This window comes from Salmo trutta, chromosome 19, assembly GCF_901001165.1.
Source record: "Salmo trutta chromosome 19, fSalTru1.1, whole genome shotgun sequence".
NCBI lineage: Eukaryota > Metazoa > Chordata > Actinopteri > Salmoniformes > Salmonidae > Salmo > Salmo trutta.
In genome coordinates, this window is record NC_042975.1 from 25,644,044 (window position 1) to 25,660,224 (window position 16,181).

The following is a 16,181-nucleotide window of genomic DNA, read 5'->3' on the forward strand; positions in this document are numbered from 1 at the left end:
GGGTAATGATGTAGGGAATGTTTTCCTGGCACACATTAGGTCCCTTGATATCACTTGAGCAACGTTTCCATCCCCAAATAATTCAGGCTGTTCTGGAGGCAAAGGGGGTTCCGACCAGGTAATATATGGGTGTACCTAATAAACTGGCCTATGAGTGTATAACGCAAAAATGTTGTGACAAAGTCATCAGTAAAGTTGAAAATGTGATGGAAACCCATTTCACTTCTATTTATTATATGGTACATGGCAATTTAATCGCAAAAGTTATTTTTATGTGCACTACGTCATCACGCACAGCCTTATCCGCAACAAGTCAATTTGATGGAAACCATATTTGGTGGGAAAATGCACATATATTTTTTTAGGCAGATATTTTTTAATATTCGCATGAAAATCTGTCACCAATTGGATGAAAACCTAGATAATCTGTCCCTCTCATATCTCATTCTATTTATAGTTCATTGTCATTGCATATGTGTGATGACGAGAATCCACTGGTGTTTTATAACTATTGACCCAGACAGTGCTTGCAAATCCCTTATTTAATCAGAGTCATTACCTTGTTGCAATCAGATGCTTCCCTCCCCTCCAATCCCGCTGTTACATTTCCCATCCTACATCCCTGGAGGAGAAAAACTCTACATCAGCCATGTCATTTATCTTGATTTAATTTGGTTCCCCAGCGTCAGCCCCAGCTGTCTGAGTGGCTACTCCATTCTCCTGTAGTTAATTGCTGTGCTATGAATATAATTGTTGTTTGGCCTACTTCTTCACCTAGTCCGTGAAAAGCAGTTTCCCCTTCAATGACAATCCGTCGCTTTATCTCATCCCTCTCTCTCTCACTCCTGTCCCCTACACTCTTTTTTTGTATCTCCCTCCTCCCTTCCTCCTCCCCTGCCTCCTTCACACCCTATGGGGATGCATGGACGGTCTGTTAGTCTCTCCGTCATTCTTCTACTCAGAACACTGCCTTAACTTCCACTCAGTCCTGTCTTTTATTTTTATTTTTTTTTCACCTTTATTTAACCAGGTAGGCTAGTTGAGAACAAGTTCTCATTTACAACTGTGACCTGGCCAAGATAAATCAAAGCAGTGGGACACAAACAACACAGAGTTACACATGGAATAAACAAACATACTGTCAATAATACAATATAAATAATCTATATACAGTGTGTGCAAATGAGGAAGGATAAGGGAGGTAAGGCAATAAATAGGCCATAGTGGCGAAATAATTACAATATAGCAATTAAACACTGGAGTGATAGATGTGCAGAAGATGAATGTGCAAGTAGAGATACTGGGGTGCAAAGGAGCAAAATAAATCAAATAAATAACAGTATGGGGATGAGGTAGTTGGATGGGCTATTTACAGATGAGCTATGTACAGGTGCAGTGATCTGTGAGCTGCTCTGACAGCTGGTGCTTAAAGTTAGTGAGGGAGATATGAGTCTCCAGCTTCAGTGATTTTGGCAGTTTGTTCCAGTCATTGGCAGCAGAGAACTGGAAGGAAAGGCGGCCAAAGGAGGAATTGGCTTTGGGGGTGACCAGTGAAATATACCTGCCGGAGCGCGTGCTACGGGTGGGTGCTGCTATGGTGACCAGTGAGCTGAGATAAGCTAGGGCTTTAACTAGCAAAAAAATTGAGATGACCTGGTGCCAGTGGGTTTGGCGACGAATATGTAGCGAGGGCCAGCCGACGAGAGCATACAGGTCGCAGTGGTGGGTAGTATCTGGGGCTTTGGTGACAAAACGGATGGCACTGCGATAGACTGCATCCAATTTGCTGAGTAGAACATTGGAGGCTATTTTGTAAATGACATCGCCAAAGTCAGGATCGGTAGGATAGTCAGTTTTACAACGGTATGTTTGGCAGCATGAGTGAAGGATGCTTTGATGAAAAATAGAAAGCGGATGGAGATGCTTAATGTGAGTCTGGAAGGAGAGTTTACAGTCTAACCAGACACCTAGGTATTTGTAGTTGTCCACATATTCTAAGTCAAAACCGTCCAGAGTAGTGATGCTGGACGGGCAGGCAGGTGTGGGCAGCGATCGGTTGAAGAGCATGCATTTAGTTTTACTTGTATTTAAGAGCAGTTGGAGGCCACGGAAGGCGAGTTGTATGGCATTGAAGCTCGTCTGGAGGTTAGTTAACACAGTGTCCAAAGAAGGGCTGGAAGTATACAGAATGGTGTCGTCTGCATAGAGGTAGATCAGAGAATCACCAGCAGCAAGAGCGACATCATTGATGTATACAGAGAAAAGAGTCGGCCCGAGAATTGAACCCTGTGGCACCCCCATAGAGACTGCCAGAGGACCGGACAACAGGTCCTCCGATTTGACACACTGAACTGTGTCTGAGAAGTAGTTGGTGAACCTAGCGAGGCAGTCATTTGAGAAACCAAGGCTATTGAGTCTGCCGATAAGAATGTGGTGATTGACAGAGTCGGAAGCCTTGGCCAGGTCGATGAATACAGCTGCACAGTATTGTCTCTTATCGATGGCGGTTATGATATTGATTAGGACCTTGAGCGTGGCTGAGGTGCACCCATGACCAGCTAGGAAACCAGATTGGATAGTGGAGAAGGTACGGTGGGATTCAAAATATTCGGTGATCTGTTTGTTAACTTCTATGGGCGTCCCACCCTAGTCAACAGCCAGTGGAATCACGTGGCGCGAAATACAAATACCTCAAAATTGCTATAACTTCAATTTCTCAAACATATGACTATTAAAGACAAGACTCTCGTTAATCTAACCACATTGTCCGATTTCAAAAAGGCTTTACAGCGAAAGCGAAACATTAGATTATGTCAGGAGAGTACCCTGCCAAAAATAATCACACAGCCATTTTCAAAGCAGGCATATATGTCACATAAACCAAAACCACAGCTAAATGCAGCACTAACCTTTGATGATCGTCATCAGATGACACTCCTAGGACATTATGTTATACAATACATGCATGTTTTGTTCAATCAAGTTCATATTTATATCAAAAACCAGCTTTTTACATTAGCATGTGATGTTCAGAACTAGCATACCCACCGAAAACGTCCGGTGAATTTACAAAATTACTCATGATAAACGTTGACAAAATACATAACAATTATTTTAAGAATTATAGATACAGAACTCCTTTATGCAAACGCTATGTCAGATTTTAAAATAGCTTTTCGGCGAAAGAACATTTAGCAATATTCTGAGTACATAGCTCGGCCATCACGGCTAGCTAATTTGACACCCACCAAGTTTGGGGCTCACTAAACTCAGAATTACTATTAGAAAAATTGGATTACCTTTGCTGTTCTTTGTCAGAATGCACTCCCAGGACTTCTACTTCAACGACAAATGTTGTTTTGGTTCCAAATAATCCATAGTTATATCCAAATACCTCCGTTTTGTTTGTGCGTTCAGGTCACTATCAGAAGGGTGACGCGCGAGCGCATTTCGTGATAAAAAAAATCAAAATATTCCATTACCGTACATAGAAGCATGTCAAACGCTGTTTAAAATCAATTTTGATGCTATTTTTCTCGTAAAATAGTGATAATATTCCAACCGGGCAACGTTGTATTCATTCAAAGGCTGAAAGAAAAAAAATTGAGAAGTCTCGTGAACGCGCATCTCAGTCTCACTGTCCCCAGGCTGACCACTTACAAACTCTGCTGCTGTACTTTGCCCAGAGACAGCAGCCACCCCATTCCACTTTCTGGCGGCTTTAGAGAGCCAATGGAAGCCTTAGAAAGTGCCACGTTACAGCACAAATGCTGTATTTTCGATAGAGATGCAACAGAAGGACAACAAATTGTCAGACAGGGCACTTCCTGTATGGAATCTTCTCAGGTTTTGGCCTGCCATATGAGTTCTGTTATACTCACAGACACCATTCAAACAGTTTTAGAAACTTTAGAGTGCATTCTATCCAAATCTACTAATTGTATGCACATTCTCATTTCTGGGCAAGAGTAGTAACCAGTTTAAATCGGGGACGTTTTTTATCCGGCCGTGAAAATACTGCCCCCTAGCCCCAACAGGTTAACTTGGCTTTCGAAGACCTTAGAAAGGCAGATATAGGTCTGTAGCAGTTTGGGTCTAGAGTGTCTCCCCTTTGAAGAGGGGGATGACCGCGGCAGCTTTCCAATCTTTGGGGATCTCAGACGATACGAAAGAGAGGTTGAACAGGCTAGTAATAGGGGTTGCAATAATTTTGGCGGATAATTTTAGAAAGAAAGGGTCCAGATTGTCTAGCCTGGCTGATTTGTAGGGGTCCAGATTTTGCAACTCTTTCAGAACATCAGCTATCTGGATTTGGGTGAAGGAGAAATGGGGAGGCTTGGGCAAGTTGCTGTGGGGGGTGCAGGGCTGTTGACCGGGGTAGGGGTAGCCAGGTGAAAAGCATGGCCAGCCGTAGAAAAATGCTTATTGAAATTCTCAATTATTGTGGATTTATCTGTGCTGACAGTGTTTCCTAGACTCAGTGCAGTGGGCATGCGGGAGGAGGTGCTCTTATTCTCCATGGACTTTACAGTGTCCCACAACCTTTTGAGTTTGTGCTACAGGATGCAAATTTCTGTTTGAAAAAGCTAGCCATTGCTTTCCAAACTGCCTGTGTATATTGGTTCCTAACTTCCCTGAAAAGTTGCATATCGCGGGGGCTATTCAATGCTAATGCAGTACGCCATAGGATGTTTTGTGCTAGTCAAGGGCAGTCAAGTCTGGGGTGAACCAAGGGCTCTCTCTTTCTGGTTCTACATTTTCTGAATGGGGCATGCTTATTTAAGATGGTGAGGAAAGCACTTTTGAAGAATAACCAGGCATCCTCTACTGACGGAATGAGGTCAATATCCTTCCAGGATACCCGGGCCAGGTCAATTAGGAAGGCCTGCTCGCAGAAGTGTTTTTGGGAGCGTTTGACAGTGATGAGGGGTGGTCGTTTGACCGCAGACCCATTACGGACGCAGGCAATGAGGCAGTGATCGCTGAGATCCTGGTTGAAGACAACAGAGGGGTATTTGGAGGGCAGGTTGGTTAGGATGATATCTATGAGGGTGCCCGTGTTTATGGATTTGGAGTTGTACCTGGTAGGTTCACTGATCATTTGTGTGAGATTGAGGGCATCAAGCTTAGATTGTAGGATGGCCGGGGTGTTAAGCATGTCCCAGTTTAGGTCACCTAACAGCAAAAGCTCTGAAGATAGATGGGGGGCAATCATTTCACATGGTCCAGGGCACAGCTGGGGGCAAAAGGTGGTCTATAGCAAGCGGCAACGGTGAGAGACTTGTTTCTGGAAAGGTGGATTTTTAAAAGTAGAAGCTCAAATTGTTTGGGCACAGACCTGGATAGTAAGACAGAACTCTGCAGGCTATCTCTGCAGTAGATTGCAACTCCGCCCCCCTTGGCAGTTCTATCTTGTCGGAAAATGTTATAGTTAGAGATCGAAATTTCTGGGTTTTTGGTGGTCTTCCTAAGCCAGGATTCAGACACGGCTAGGACATCCGGGTTGGCAGAGTTGGGACGGCGGGTAGCCTAGTGGTTAGAGCGTTGGACTAGGAACTGAAAGGTTGCAAGATCAAATCCCCGAGCTGACAAGGTAAAAATCTGTTGTTCTGCCCCTGAACAAGGCAGTTAACCCACTGTTCCTAGGCCGTCATTGAAAATAAGAATTTGTTCTTAACTGACTTGCCTAGTTAAATAAAGGAGGCTTCTAATGTTAACATGCATGAAACCAAGGCTATTATGGTTACAGAAGTCAACAAATGAGAGTGTCTGGGGAATGGGAGTGGAGCTAGGCACTGCAGGGCCTGGATTAACCTCTACATGAACAGAGTAGGATAAGGGTACAGCTAAAGGCTATAAGAACTGGTCATCTAGTACGTTCGGAACAGAGCGTAAAAGGAGCAGGTTTCTGGGCACGGTAGAACAGATTCAAGGCATAATGTACAGACAAAGGTATGGTAGGATGTGTATACAGTGGAGGTAAACCTATGCATTGAGTGACGATGAGAGAGATATTGTCTCTAGAAACATAATTTAAAACAGGTGAGGTCACCGCATGTGTGGGAGGTAGAACTAAAGGGTTAGCTAAGGTGTATTGAGCAGGGCTAGAGGCTCTACATTGAAATAAGGCAATAATCACTAACCAAAACAGCAATGGACAAGGCATATTGACATTAGGGTGAGGCATGCGTAGTTGAGTGATCATAGGGGTCCAGTGAGTAGCTCGGCGGGCTGGAGACACGGCAATTCAGACAGCTAGCGGAAGGGCCTTAGAGGGACGTCGCAACGGAAGAAGTCTGTTGCAGCCCCCTTGTGTTGTTACGTCGGCAGACCAGTCATGAAGGACCGTGTGGTAAAAGGGTCCAGGCCAATTGGCAAAATCAGTATAGCGGCCAAAGAATTTGTCCGATGGGCCTCTTCAGCTAACAGTCCGAGACAGCTAGCGGGCCGCAGGTAGCAGGCTAGCAGATGGGCATTCAGGGGACGTCTTGACGAAGGAGCCAGTTGAAAAACCCCCTTGGGCAGTACAAAAATAAAATTAAAAAAATGCATGAAATGTATGTATTCGCTACTGTAAGTCACTCTGGATAAGAGCGTCTGCTAAATGACTAAAATGTAAATGTAAAAAATTACGTCGGTAGTCCAGTCATGATGGATCAACGGGGCTCCGTGTCGGCAGTAAAAGGGGTCCAGGCCAATTGGCAAAATAGGTATTGTAGCCCAAGGAGTGACTGATGGACCTCTTCGGCTAGCTGGGAGATGGGCCTAGCAAAGGCTAGCTCCAGGCTAATTGAATTTTGCTTTGGGACAGAGACGTTAGCCAGGAGTGGCAACTCGGACAGCAGCTAGCTAGCTGCGATGATCCAGGTGAGAAGGTTCAGAGCTTGCGGTAGGAATCCGGAGATATGGAGAAAAATAGGTCAGATTTGCTCTGGTTTGAATCGCGCTGTGCAGACTTGCAAGAGTTGTCCAGGCTAAAGGTTAGCTGATGACCGCTAGCAGTGGCTGGCTGACTACTAGCTAGTAGCTAGTTAGCTGGCTAGCTTCTGTTGGGGGTTCCGGTTCAAAAGTAAAGAAAATAGCAGATCCATACCACAATGGGTGAGGCGGATTGCAGGAGAGTATGTTGAAGTTGAGGTTCATAAAAATATACAAAATATTTTTTTAAATATAGGCGAAGAAAAAATATATAAAAAGATATATACACGGGACACGACAAGACGAGGACGAAGACGTCTGACTGCTATGCCATCTTGGAACAAAAAATCTGAACGTCAGCTGTCTGACAGCTGACCTTGAGAAAGAAGGTCATCTCCGAAATGAATGGTATTATTTTTATATTTTGCTTCTATTCACACATGCCTATCTCCATTACTCACGCTCACATAACTCCAGACAGAATTCACTTGGCTGATGTTCTGCTACAGATGTCCTTCTGTCAAGGCCTTGTTGAGTCATGTGGGTGGTTTTAGTTCACTCCTAACCATTGGTAAACTGGTAATCTCAAAGCCTTAGTTTATCAGCTGCACATGCAGAAACTACAACTGCTGGGTAAGATAGTTAGTAGTGAATGTATTTACTGCACATCAACAGAGTTGCAAATGAAACTGATAGTTTGTTGATAGTGAGTAGTACCCAAATAAAATGGGTCTCAGCCAGGCAGCAAAATATCCTCACTCCACAGCTTGTTTATTAGTTTGCATTTCAAATGTCTGTTTTCTCATCATGACTCTCACATTCCTCTGTGATTTTCCCTCATTCTCCCCCAGCTCCCCGTGCACACTGCTTCTGTTCTTTTCTCCACTTCACACTCTCCCTCCCTTCTGCTGAGGTCATGGTGTCTTTTGGCCTATTCCTCCCTCTCAGAGTCTGACTATTGCTTTCCTCTCTTGTTCCATAACGGGGGCAGAACAGAACAGAACTGCCTGTGGACTGCAGGGCCTCTGTGTATCACTGTCTTTCATTACACAGCATCTGCTGAGGACACACTATCTCAGACCATCCATCTGCCTTGCTGTCCATCCATATTGAAATCAACAGGCTTATGCATTTCAATGGGCACCTAATGCCTGGATTTGCTTAGTTCAGTATGTGATAAACTGTCACTTTCCACACAGACTGTGTGGAAAGTGGAATAGTGCAGTGTTTGATGGTATAGTTGGTTCACCAACTACTTCTCAGATAGAGTCAGTACAGGTGCATCAAAGCAGGGACCAAGGGACTGAAAAACAGCTTCTATCTCAAGGCCATCAGACTGTTAAATAGCCATCACTAACATTGAGTGGCTGCTGCCAACATACTGACTCTAATCTCTAGCCACTTTAATAATTACAAATTGGATGTAATAAATGTATCACTAGTCACTTTAAACAATGCCACTTTATATAATGTTTACATACCCTACATTACTCATCTCATATGTATATACTGTTCTCTATACCGTCTACTGCACCTTGCCTATTTATTTATTTCACCTTTATTTAACCAGGTAGGCAAGTTGAGAACAAGTTCTCATTTACAATTGCGACCTGGCCAGATAAAGCAAAGCAGTTCGACAACATACAAAAACACAGAGTTACACATGGAGTAAAACAACATACAATCAATGATACAGTAGACAAAAATAAGACTATATACAATGTGAGCAAATGATGTGAGATAAGGGATAAGGGAGGTAAAGGGAGGTAAAAGCAAAAAGGCCATGGTGGCAAAGTAAATAAAGTATAGCAAGTAAAACACTGGAATGGTAGAATTATAATTTGAAGAAAGTTCAAAGTTAAAATATAAATAATATGGTGCAAAGGAGCAAAATAATAAATTAAATAAATATAGTAGGGGAAGAGGTAGTAGTTTGGGCTAAATTATAGATGGGCTATGTACAGGTGCAGTGATCTGGGAGCTGCTCTGATAGCTGGTGCTTAAAGCTAGTGAGGAAGATAAGTGTTTCCAGTTTCAGAGATTTTTGTAGTTCGTTCCAGTCATTGGCAGCAGAGAACTGGAAGGCGAGACGACCAAAGGAGGAGTTGGCTTTAGAGGTGACCAGAGAGATATACCTGCTGGAGCACTGCTTTGCTTTATCTTGGCCATGTCGCAGTTGTAAATGAGAACTTGTTCTCAACTGGCCTACCTGGTTAAATAAAGGTGAAATAAATGAAATAAATGAAATAAATAAATAAAAATAGTATCGCATAGGGACAGTGTGCCAACATGTAATAGTGCTTAATAATGCGCTTAGGGGCCAGTTCCTTCTTGTGGGGACATTTCCCACGTCACCATGAAGACAAAGGCTATTTTAAGCTTAGGGGTTAGGTTTAGGGTTAGGGTTACAATTAGTGTTTAGGTAAGGGGTTAGTGGTTAGGTTTAGGGTTAAGGAAAATAGGATTTTGAATGGAAATAGATTTTAGGTCCTCACAGGGATAAAATAACAACGTATGTGTGTAGAAGAACATAACGTGTGTTTATGTGGTGCATAGTCATGGTTGGTCACCTCTCAGTGCTGACACACACAACACATCAGCGTAATCTGATCTGATAGGCAGAGGGCAGAAATGTATTGCAGGGCCATGGCTGGTCCAGGGACAACTCTGTCTACCTTTGTGCCAACCTAAATACCCACAAGCTAAAACCCGAACAGGCCCTAAAAACAGCATTTTAGAGGAAAATGTCAAGTCCAACATAGTCTATCCTCAGAGAGACTGAACCTCAGGAAATAATCGGCCTCTACTTCAACACTCCCCAAATCTTGTTGTGGCCTGGTGTATTTGAAGACATCCCTCCTGGCTGACATTGGCATGGACAGGGTGTTAAAATATAGCCCAGGGGCTAGACAGGGACTAGGGAGAGAGAAAGAGAGGAAGAGAGGGAGAGAAAGAGAGGAAGAGAGAGTGAAAGAGAGGGAGAGAAAGAGAAAGTTGTCACAGCTGTTCATTTAAGACCCAGCTACCATTGTGGGCAAAACACACACACACACACACACACACACACACACACACACACACACACACACACACACACACACACACACACACACACACACACCATAATGAACAGCATATTTCAATCACTGACCAATAGTGTTTAGGTTTGAGAGGAGTCTCCAGGAAGACTTAAGAAGAATAGGTTGTCCCTTCTGAGTACTGACTTGATTTGTGACAGCTCGTCTGCTGCTAAATAGCACTTATCTATAAAGCACTACTTTCCTGCTGTATATGCATTAGCCTCACTTATCTTTACCACTCCCATCAGCTACTGTACCGAGGAGCACTTCCAACTGATGAATGATGACCTTGGTAACCTATCCCTCTGGATGCATTGAGTCCAGTGTTAAGACAAACCCATTTGGATCACTGGTGAGCTACACAAATCAGTAGTTTTCTCCATTGGGTCAACCTCAGGTAACTGAGGAGGATTAGGGCTAAGTAAAAGGCTCCTTCCTCTTTTAACTGGCTGTGGGTTTACATAAAGATGTTCGCATTATCCTGATATGATCCAAGAGCCCAGCTCCTCTCCTTCGGGTGGAGCAACAACCATGAACCTAAATTGCCCAACTTCTTCATAGGCACAGATCTAAGATCAGTTTACCATCCCCCTAAATACTAACTTTAACCATTAGAGAAGAAATGCAAAACTGATTATAGATCAGTGTCTAGTGGCACTTCATCCTACTTCTGGTTTGGCAGCCACATGAAAGGCAGCACTGTCAAACAGTACGGGTGCCGCAACACAGACCTGTTGTATCCCAAACATTCTGCGACGCCTCAAGGGTTCATTCATCCCAACATGGGATGGTGTAAGGTTCCATATCGGGACAGAGCCTGTCCGCACGCTCCTGCTCACATTGGTGACCGTCGTTGGTGCCAAGGAGTGCCAACACCCATGCACAGGAGCACCTCCGACCTCTAGTATACATTCCAGGCCTGGCACCACTACTGCTAATTACCAGTAAGTCCGCTAAGGCTGCCTTTGAAGTTTGTCCCCCGTTAAGGTCAGGCTACAATGGAAGTTCTGTCCAGGGTCTTTACACTTCCTGGATGTTGTTATTGTCCCAATTCTGCTTTAAGCCGTTGAAGATACTCGTATTACTACAAGAAACTCAAAGTAGGAAACTCAAAGTGCCGTTCTGGAAACAATCCAAGAAAGGGTGAGAAATTGAGGTTTGGGATTAACAAAAATATGTCTAGTTTGTTGTTCACATACATTGAGAGTTACATAGATAAACATCTAAGGGAGTTGTAAGTTATTACTGTCCTTCAACCATTATAACCATTCACGCATGCACACACACACACACAAACACATGCGCGCATACAAGCGCGCGCACACACACACACAGACACGTGAAGGAAGTACAGTACTCACGGTTTCTCCAGAGTCTCTAGGTCTGTGTGTGTTGGACTCCTTGTGGATGTCGATACACTGTGTAGGTCAGACTCTCCCTCTCCCCTGTCCTCTGCCTCTGTGTGCCGAGTGTCCTTTTCTCCCGTCAGACTCCCGGCAGAGTCACAGTGGTCCTGGTCCCCCTCTGCATCACATGTCATTCCTGAAAGATCTGGCTCAATAGACCCCACTGCTAATGCTGTTTCCTCCTCCTCTTGTCCTTCTCCTCCCTCCTCTGCCTGCTGCTGTTCCTCGTGCTGCTGGACTGCTGTGGCGGGTTCAGCCTTGAAGTGGAAAAGACTCCCCAGTCTCCTGAAGAAAGCATCTAAAGGGGGAGGACGCTTGGGAGAGTCGGGCCCCGGGGGGCTCGCCGGGGAGAAAGGCACAGAGTCCACTAAGGGAGGTGGGACGAGGGGCTGGTCCTTGGAGGACCCCCCCGCATCGTCCGATATGCTGCTACTGCCCTCTCCTCCTTTCTCCTTCCCCTGGCTCTCTCTGTCCTCCAGTGCCTCTCCCAGCACTCCTTCCCTTACATCACCCTCTTCTTCCGTGCCTTGGAATGCCTGGAACCCCAAGACAATGACACAAAAAAAGAGGGAGAGAGAAAGAGAGGGGTGTGTGTGAGAGCAAATCAGATGAACTTTCTCAGCCGCAGGCTTGCCACTGACAAAGCAGTACACAGCAGCACCCTGGCAAAAGGGTAGAACAGGGGACGAGAGCAGAGTGAGATTCCCATGAAAAGCCGGTAAACTCTCTTTCTCCCTCTTCTCTTTCCATCGGCTGTGCCCTCTACAGCAACAGCAGCTAAGTGGCAGCAACTGCTCTCTAATGCAAATGTTTCAATGAAACACACAGCACTCCCCTCCCCCATAGCCCTGCCCACAATGCAGTTAACTCTCTCCGCACCGCAGCAATCAGCCAGGGTAGTAAAAGAGATGGAGCCGGTGTTTACAGCATGCTGCACATCCGTACGTCCCCGCATGAGTAATACAGAGGGAAAAGAGCACCGCATGCATTCTTCTGCTGCATTTATGTCATAGCCATTGTCAACCTAAACCATTCCTGCACAGAATACAAATCAAGGCTGTCTAATTGAACCATTCCCAGCAGGTAAAACTAGTGGAATTGACGTCATGACAAAATTATGTCATTATGATGACATTTCTATCCGTTTTTCCCACTAGGTTAATCTTCATTCGAAAAGTCCCCCAACATTATTACCCTATTCAAATGTTGCCTGTTTTGGTCAAATGTTGTTTGTAACATGTTGGAGGAAACTCATGGGAAACACTCACCTCACCCACATGTATATAGATATCCTTCACTCTCTGTCCATTAGTAGTCAACAATTAAAACATAAAACCACAACATGAGTGTGTTTACTTCCTCAGCTACTGTAAATCACTTCCTGCCTTGAGACTACAGTATCCACAAGGAGACACAAAGCAATGTGCTACCAGACTAGCTTTTAGCATGACAAATCTTAGGATGTGGGGGCTGGAGGGAAGGGGGCAGAATTAGGGTCACCAAATCAATCAGACAGCGGCTGTCAAGGTCCAGACACAATGGACCACAGAGTGAGGAGCGGAAGGTAGGGGGCTGATTCTCAATACGCCTCTCTTCGTTTGCTTTTCTTTCAAGGTAGGTGAAAGGATTGGAAAGGTTTTAACCATGTTGCTTTGTTCCTCCAGTCCTCTGAGAACATTATGAAGGAAAGGCATTCAAATGAATTCATATTAACATATAATATTATAACCATTAAATGGACATAAAGCTCATTGTCCTTCAGCATATGGGCACAATGCCTCTTCTGGGACAGCTTCAACCAGTGAACTAGCTCTGGTATCACAGTGTGTGCTTCACCCTTCACAGAGAGGCCTTAAGTGAACATCTCATTCAATTATCCTTCAGCTCATCACAAAGGATGAGAACACACAGACAGACAGGGGATGTCTCACATGGCTGGGATTGGATTTAGCACTCCACCATGTCTCACAGACTTACATCAAATAAATATCAAATGGTTATTCAGCGCAAAACATATATTTTTAATACTCCCAAAAAGAATACTTCAAATAGGCTTTGACGACGACCTGGTCTTCTATAGGTCAAAAACATTGCCAGCCATGTTAACTTTATAGAAATAAAACTTATTGGGCAGGCATGACTCCAGGGCATTGTCATTAAAGGGCACTGAGGCCAGACAATCTCTCTGGACTGATCGAGAGTCTTTATAATCCAGATGTAAACTTACACTGCCCTGCGATCCCTCCACCATTCCTCACGGGCATCACTGGACTCACCGTCACTCCTGGCCTACTGGACTCACCGTCACTCCTGGCCTACTGGACTCACCGTCACTCCTGGCCTACTGGACTCACCGTCTCTCCTGGCCTACTGGACTCACCGTCTCTCCTGGCCTACTGGACTCACCGTCTCTCCTGGCCTACTGGACTCACCGTCTCTCCTGCCCTACTGGACTCACCGTCTCTCCTGGCCTACTGGACTCACCGTCTCTCCTGCCCTACTGGACTCACCGTCTCTCCTGCCCTACTGGACTCACAGTCTCTCCTGCCCTACTGGACTCACAGTCTCTCCTGCCCTACTGGACTCACAGTCTCTCCTGCCCTACTGGACTCACCGTCTCTCCTGGCCTACTGGACTCACAGTCTCTCCTGCCCTACTGGACTCACAGTCTCTCCTGACCTACTGGACTCACAGTCTCTCCTGACCTACTGGACTCACCGTCTCTCATGGCCTACTGGACTCACAGTCTCTCCTGACCTACTGGACTCACAGTCTCTCCTGACCTACTGGACTCACAGTCTCTCCTGACCTACTGGACTCACAGTCTCTCCTGACCTACTGGACTCACAGTCTCTCCTGCCCTACTGGAGTCCCATAATGTTTTACTGTTCTACACATCTTAACCCCATGTATTCTCTGTCTTGCCCCCCCTCCCCCATGTACTGTCTGTCTTCTGTTTCTCAGCTTCTGTTTTTTATTTATTTGTTTGTTATTTTCTTTTTTATTTATTAGTTTTTTTGTGGAGTGTTTTGAGACAATTTCAATAAAATGATGATTTGATACATTCTAGGTGACCAGATGAACAGTCATCATGTGGTATACCTACTTAGATGACTCTCCATCTCGTAGACCCAGTCTGTTGATGCGGCCCCTAGCTATATCCTGCACACAGACAACATCACACTCAGACAGATGCCTCCCTCCCCCCTCTATAACTCCCTCTATTCCTCCCACTATTCCTGTGGCGAGACGCTCCGCAGGATGTTGATGAGGGCTGAAAGGGCGGCCGGGCCGTGAGCTAGGGGAGTGTGTTTTTATGAGCTCATTCTCTGCTTGTTTGGCCAGCTGACAAAGCCAACAAACCGAGGGAGAAAAGCAACCTCCTATTTTCTGTTGCTGCCGCTGACCTACTTAATATTTCCAAGACAACCTTTACAGAGGAAGAGGGTGACAAGCCAGGAAAACTCAGCATGCTATAGCTAAGACCTAGCACAGAACAAATAAAAAATTAGGAAAGATGCTAATGTTGCTTTGCTGTGTGACAGAGGGGATGGTAACACTTTATTTGAAGGGTACGTACATAACATCATTAACACCTTTATAATCCATACATAACACATACCTAAGAAAAACAGGCATTTCATAAATGCTTAGGTCAGCAACCCCAAGCGGGTCATTGCAGTACACCTACCGTAAGTGACAACGGAAATGTCAACTTGCTGGTCTTGACAGAAGCGTAAACATTTGTAAAATGCTTACCCACTGCTTATGAATGTGTATGACTGTTTTATGACGTCCTTACCCTTTAAAGGGAGGTATTTATTATTGGTTAGGTTCTAGTCACAATTAGGGATGCACGATATATCGGTGAACATATCGGAATCGGTCGATATTAGCTAAAAATACCAACATCGACATCGGCCCGATGTCTTGTTTAACCTCTTACATCTAAACGTCTGCTCCAATATCCAATGATGGGCGGGGCGCGAAATACAAACTCCTCTAAAATCCAAAAACTTCCATTTTTCAAACATATGACTATTTTACAGCTATTTAAAGACAAGACTCTCCTTTATCTCACCACACTGTCCGATTTCAAAAAGGCTTTACAGCGAAAGCAAAACATTAGATTATGTCAGCAGAGTACCCAGCCAGAAATAATCAGACACCCATTTTTCAAGCTAGCATATCATGTCACATAAACCCAAACCATAGCTAAATGCAGCACTAACCTTTTATGATCTTCATCAGATGACACACCTAGGACATTATGTTATACAATACATGCATGTCTGTTCAATCAAGTTCATATTTATATCAAAAACCAGCTTTTTACATTAGCATGTGACGTTCAGAACTAGCATTCCCACCGAACACTTCCGGTGATTTTACTAAATTACTCACGATAAACGTTCACAAAAAGCATAACAATTATTTTAAGAATTATAGATACAGAACTCCTCTATGCACTCGATATGTCCGATTTTAAAATAGCTTTTCGGATGAAGCACATTTTGCAATAATCTAAGTACATAGCCCAGCCATCACGGGCTAGCTATTTAGACACCCAACCAGTTTAGCCTTCACCAAAATCACATTTCCTATAAGAAAAATGTTCTTACCTTGCTTGTTCTTCGTCAGAATGCAGTCCCAGGACTTCTACTTCAATAACAAATGTAGGTTTGGTCCCAAATAATCCATCGTTATGTTCCATCAAGACGTTTTGTTCGTGCATTCTAGACACTATCCCAACGCTAAATCTCGGCCATGAGCATGA

General features: G+C 44.4%; 1 protein-coding gene across 2 annotated transcripts in view; it reads right to left on the reverse strand.

Moving 5' to 3' along the window:
- Positions 1 to 16,181, reverse strand: part of LOC115154223 (uncharacterized) — an 89,983-nt gene that overhangs the window by 58,785 nt on the left and 15,017 nt on the right. For both annotated transcript variants that reach the window (XR_003867844.1, XM_029700224.1), the window contains exon 3: positions 11,360 to 11,940. Coding sequence is in view for 1 of the 2 variants with exons in the window: in XM_029700224.1 (XP_029556084.1) it covers positions 11,360 to 11,940 (581 nt within the window). In the remaining variant the exon portion in view is untranslated. The remainder of the gene's footprint in view (positions 1 to 11,359; positions 11,941 to 16,181) is intronic.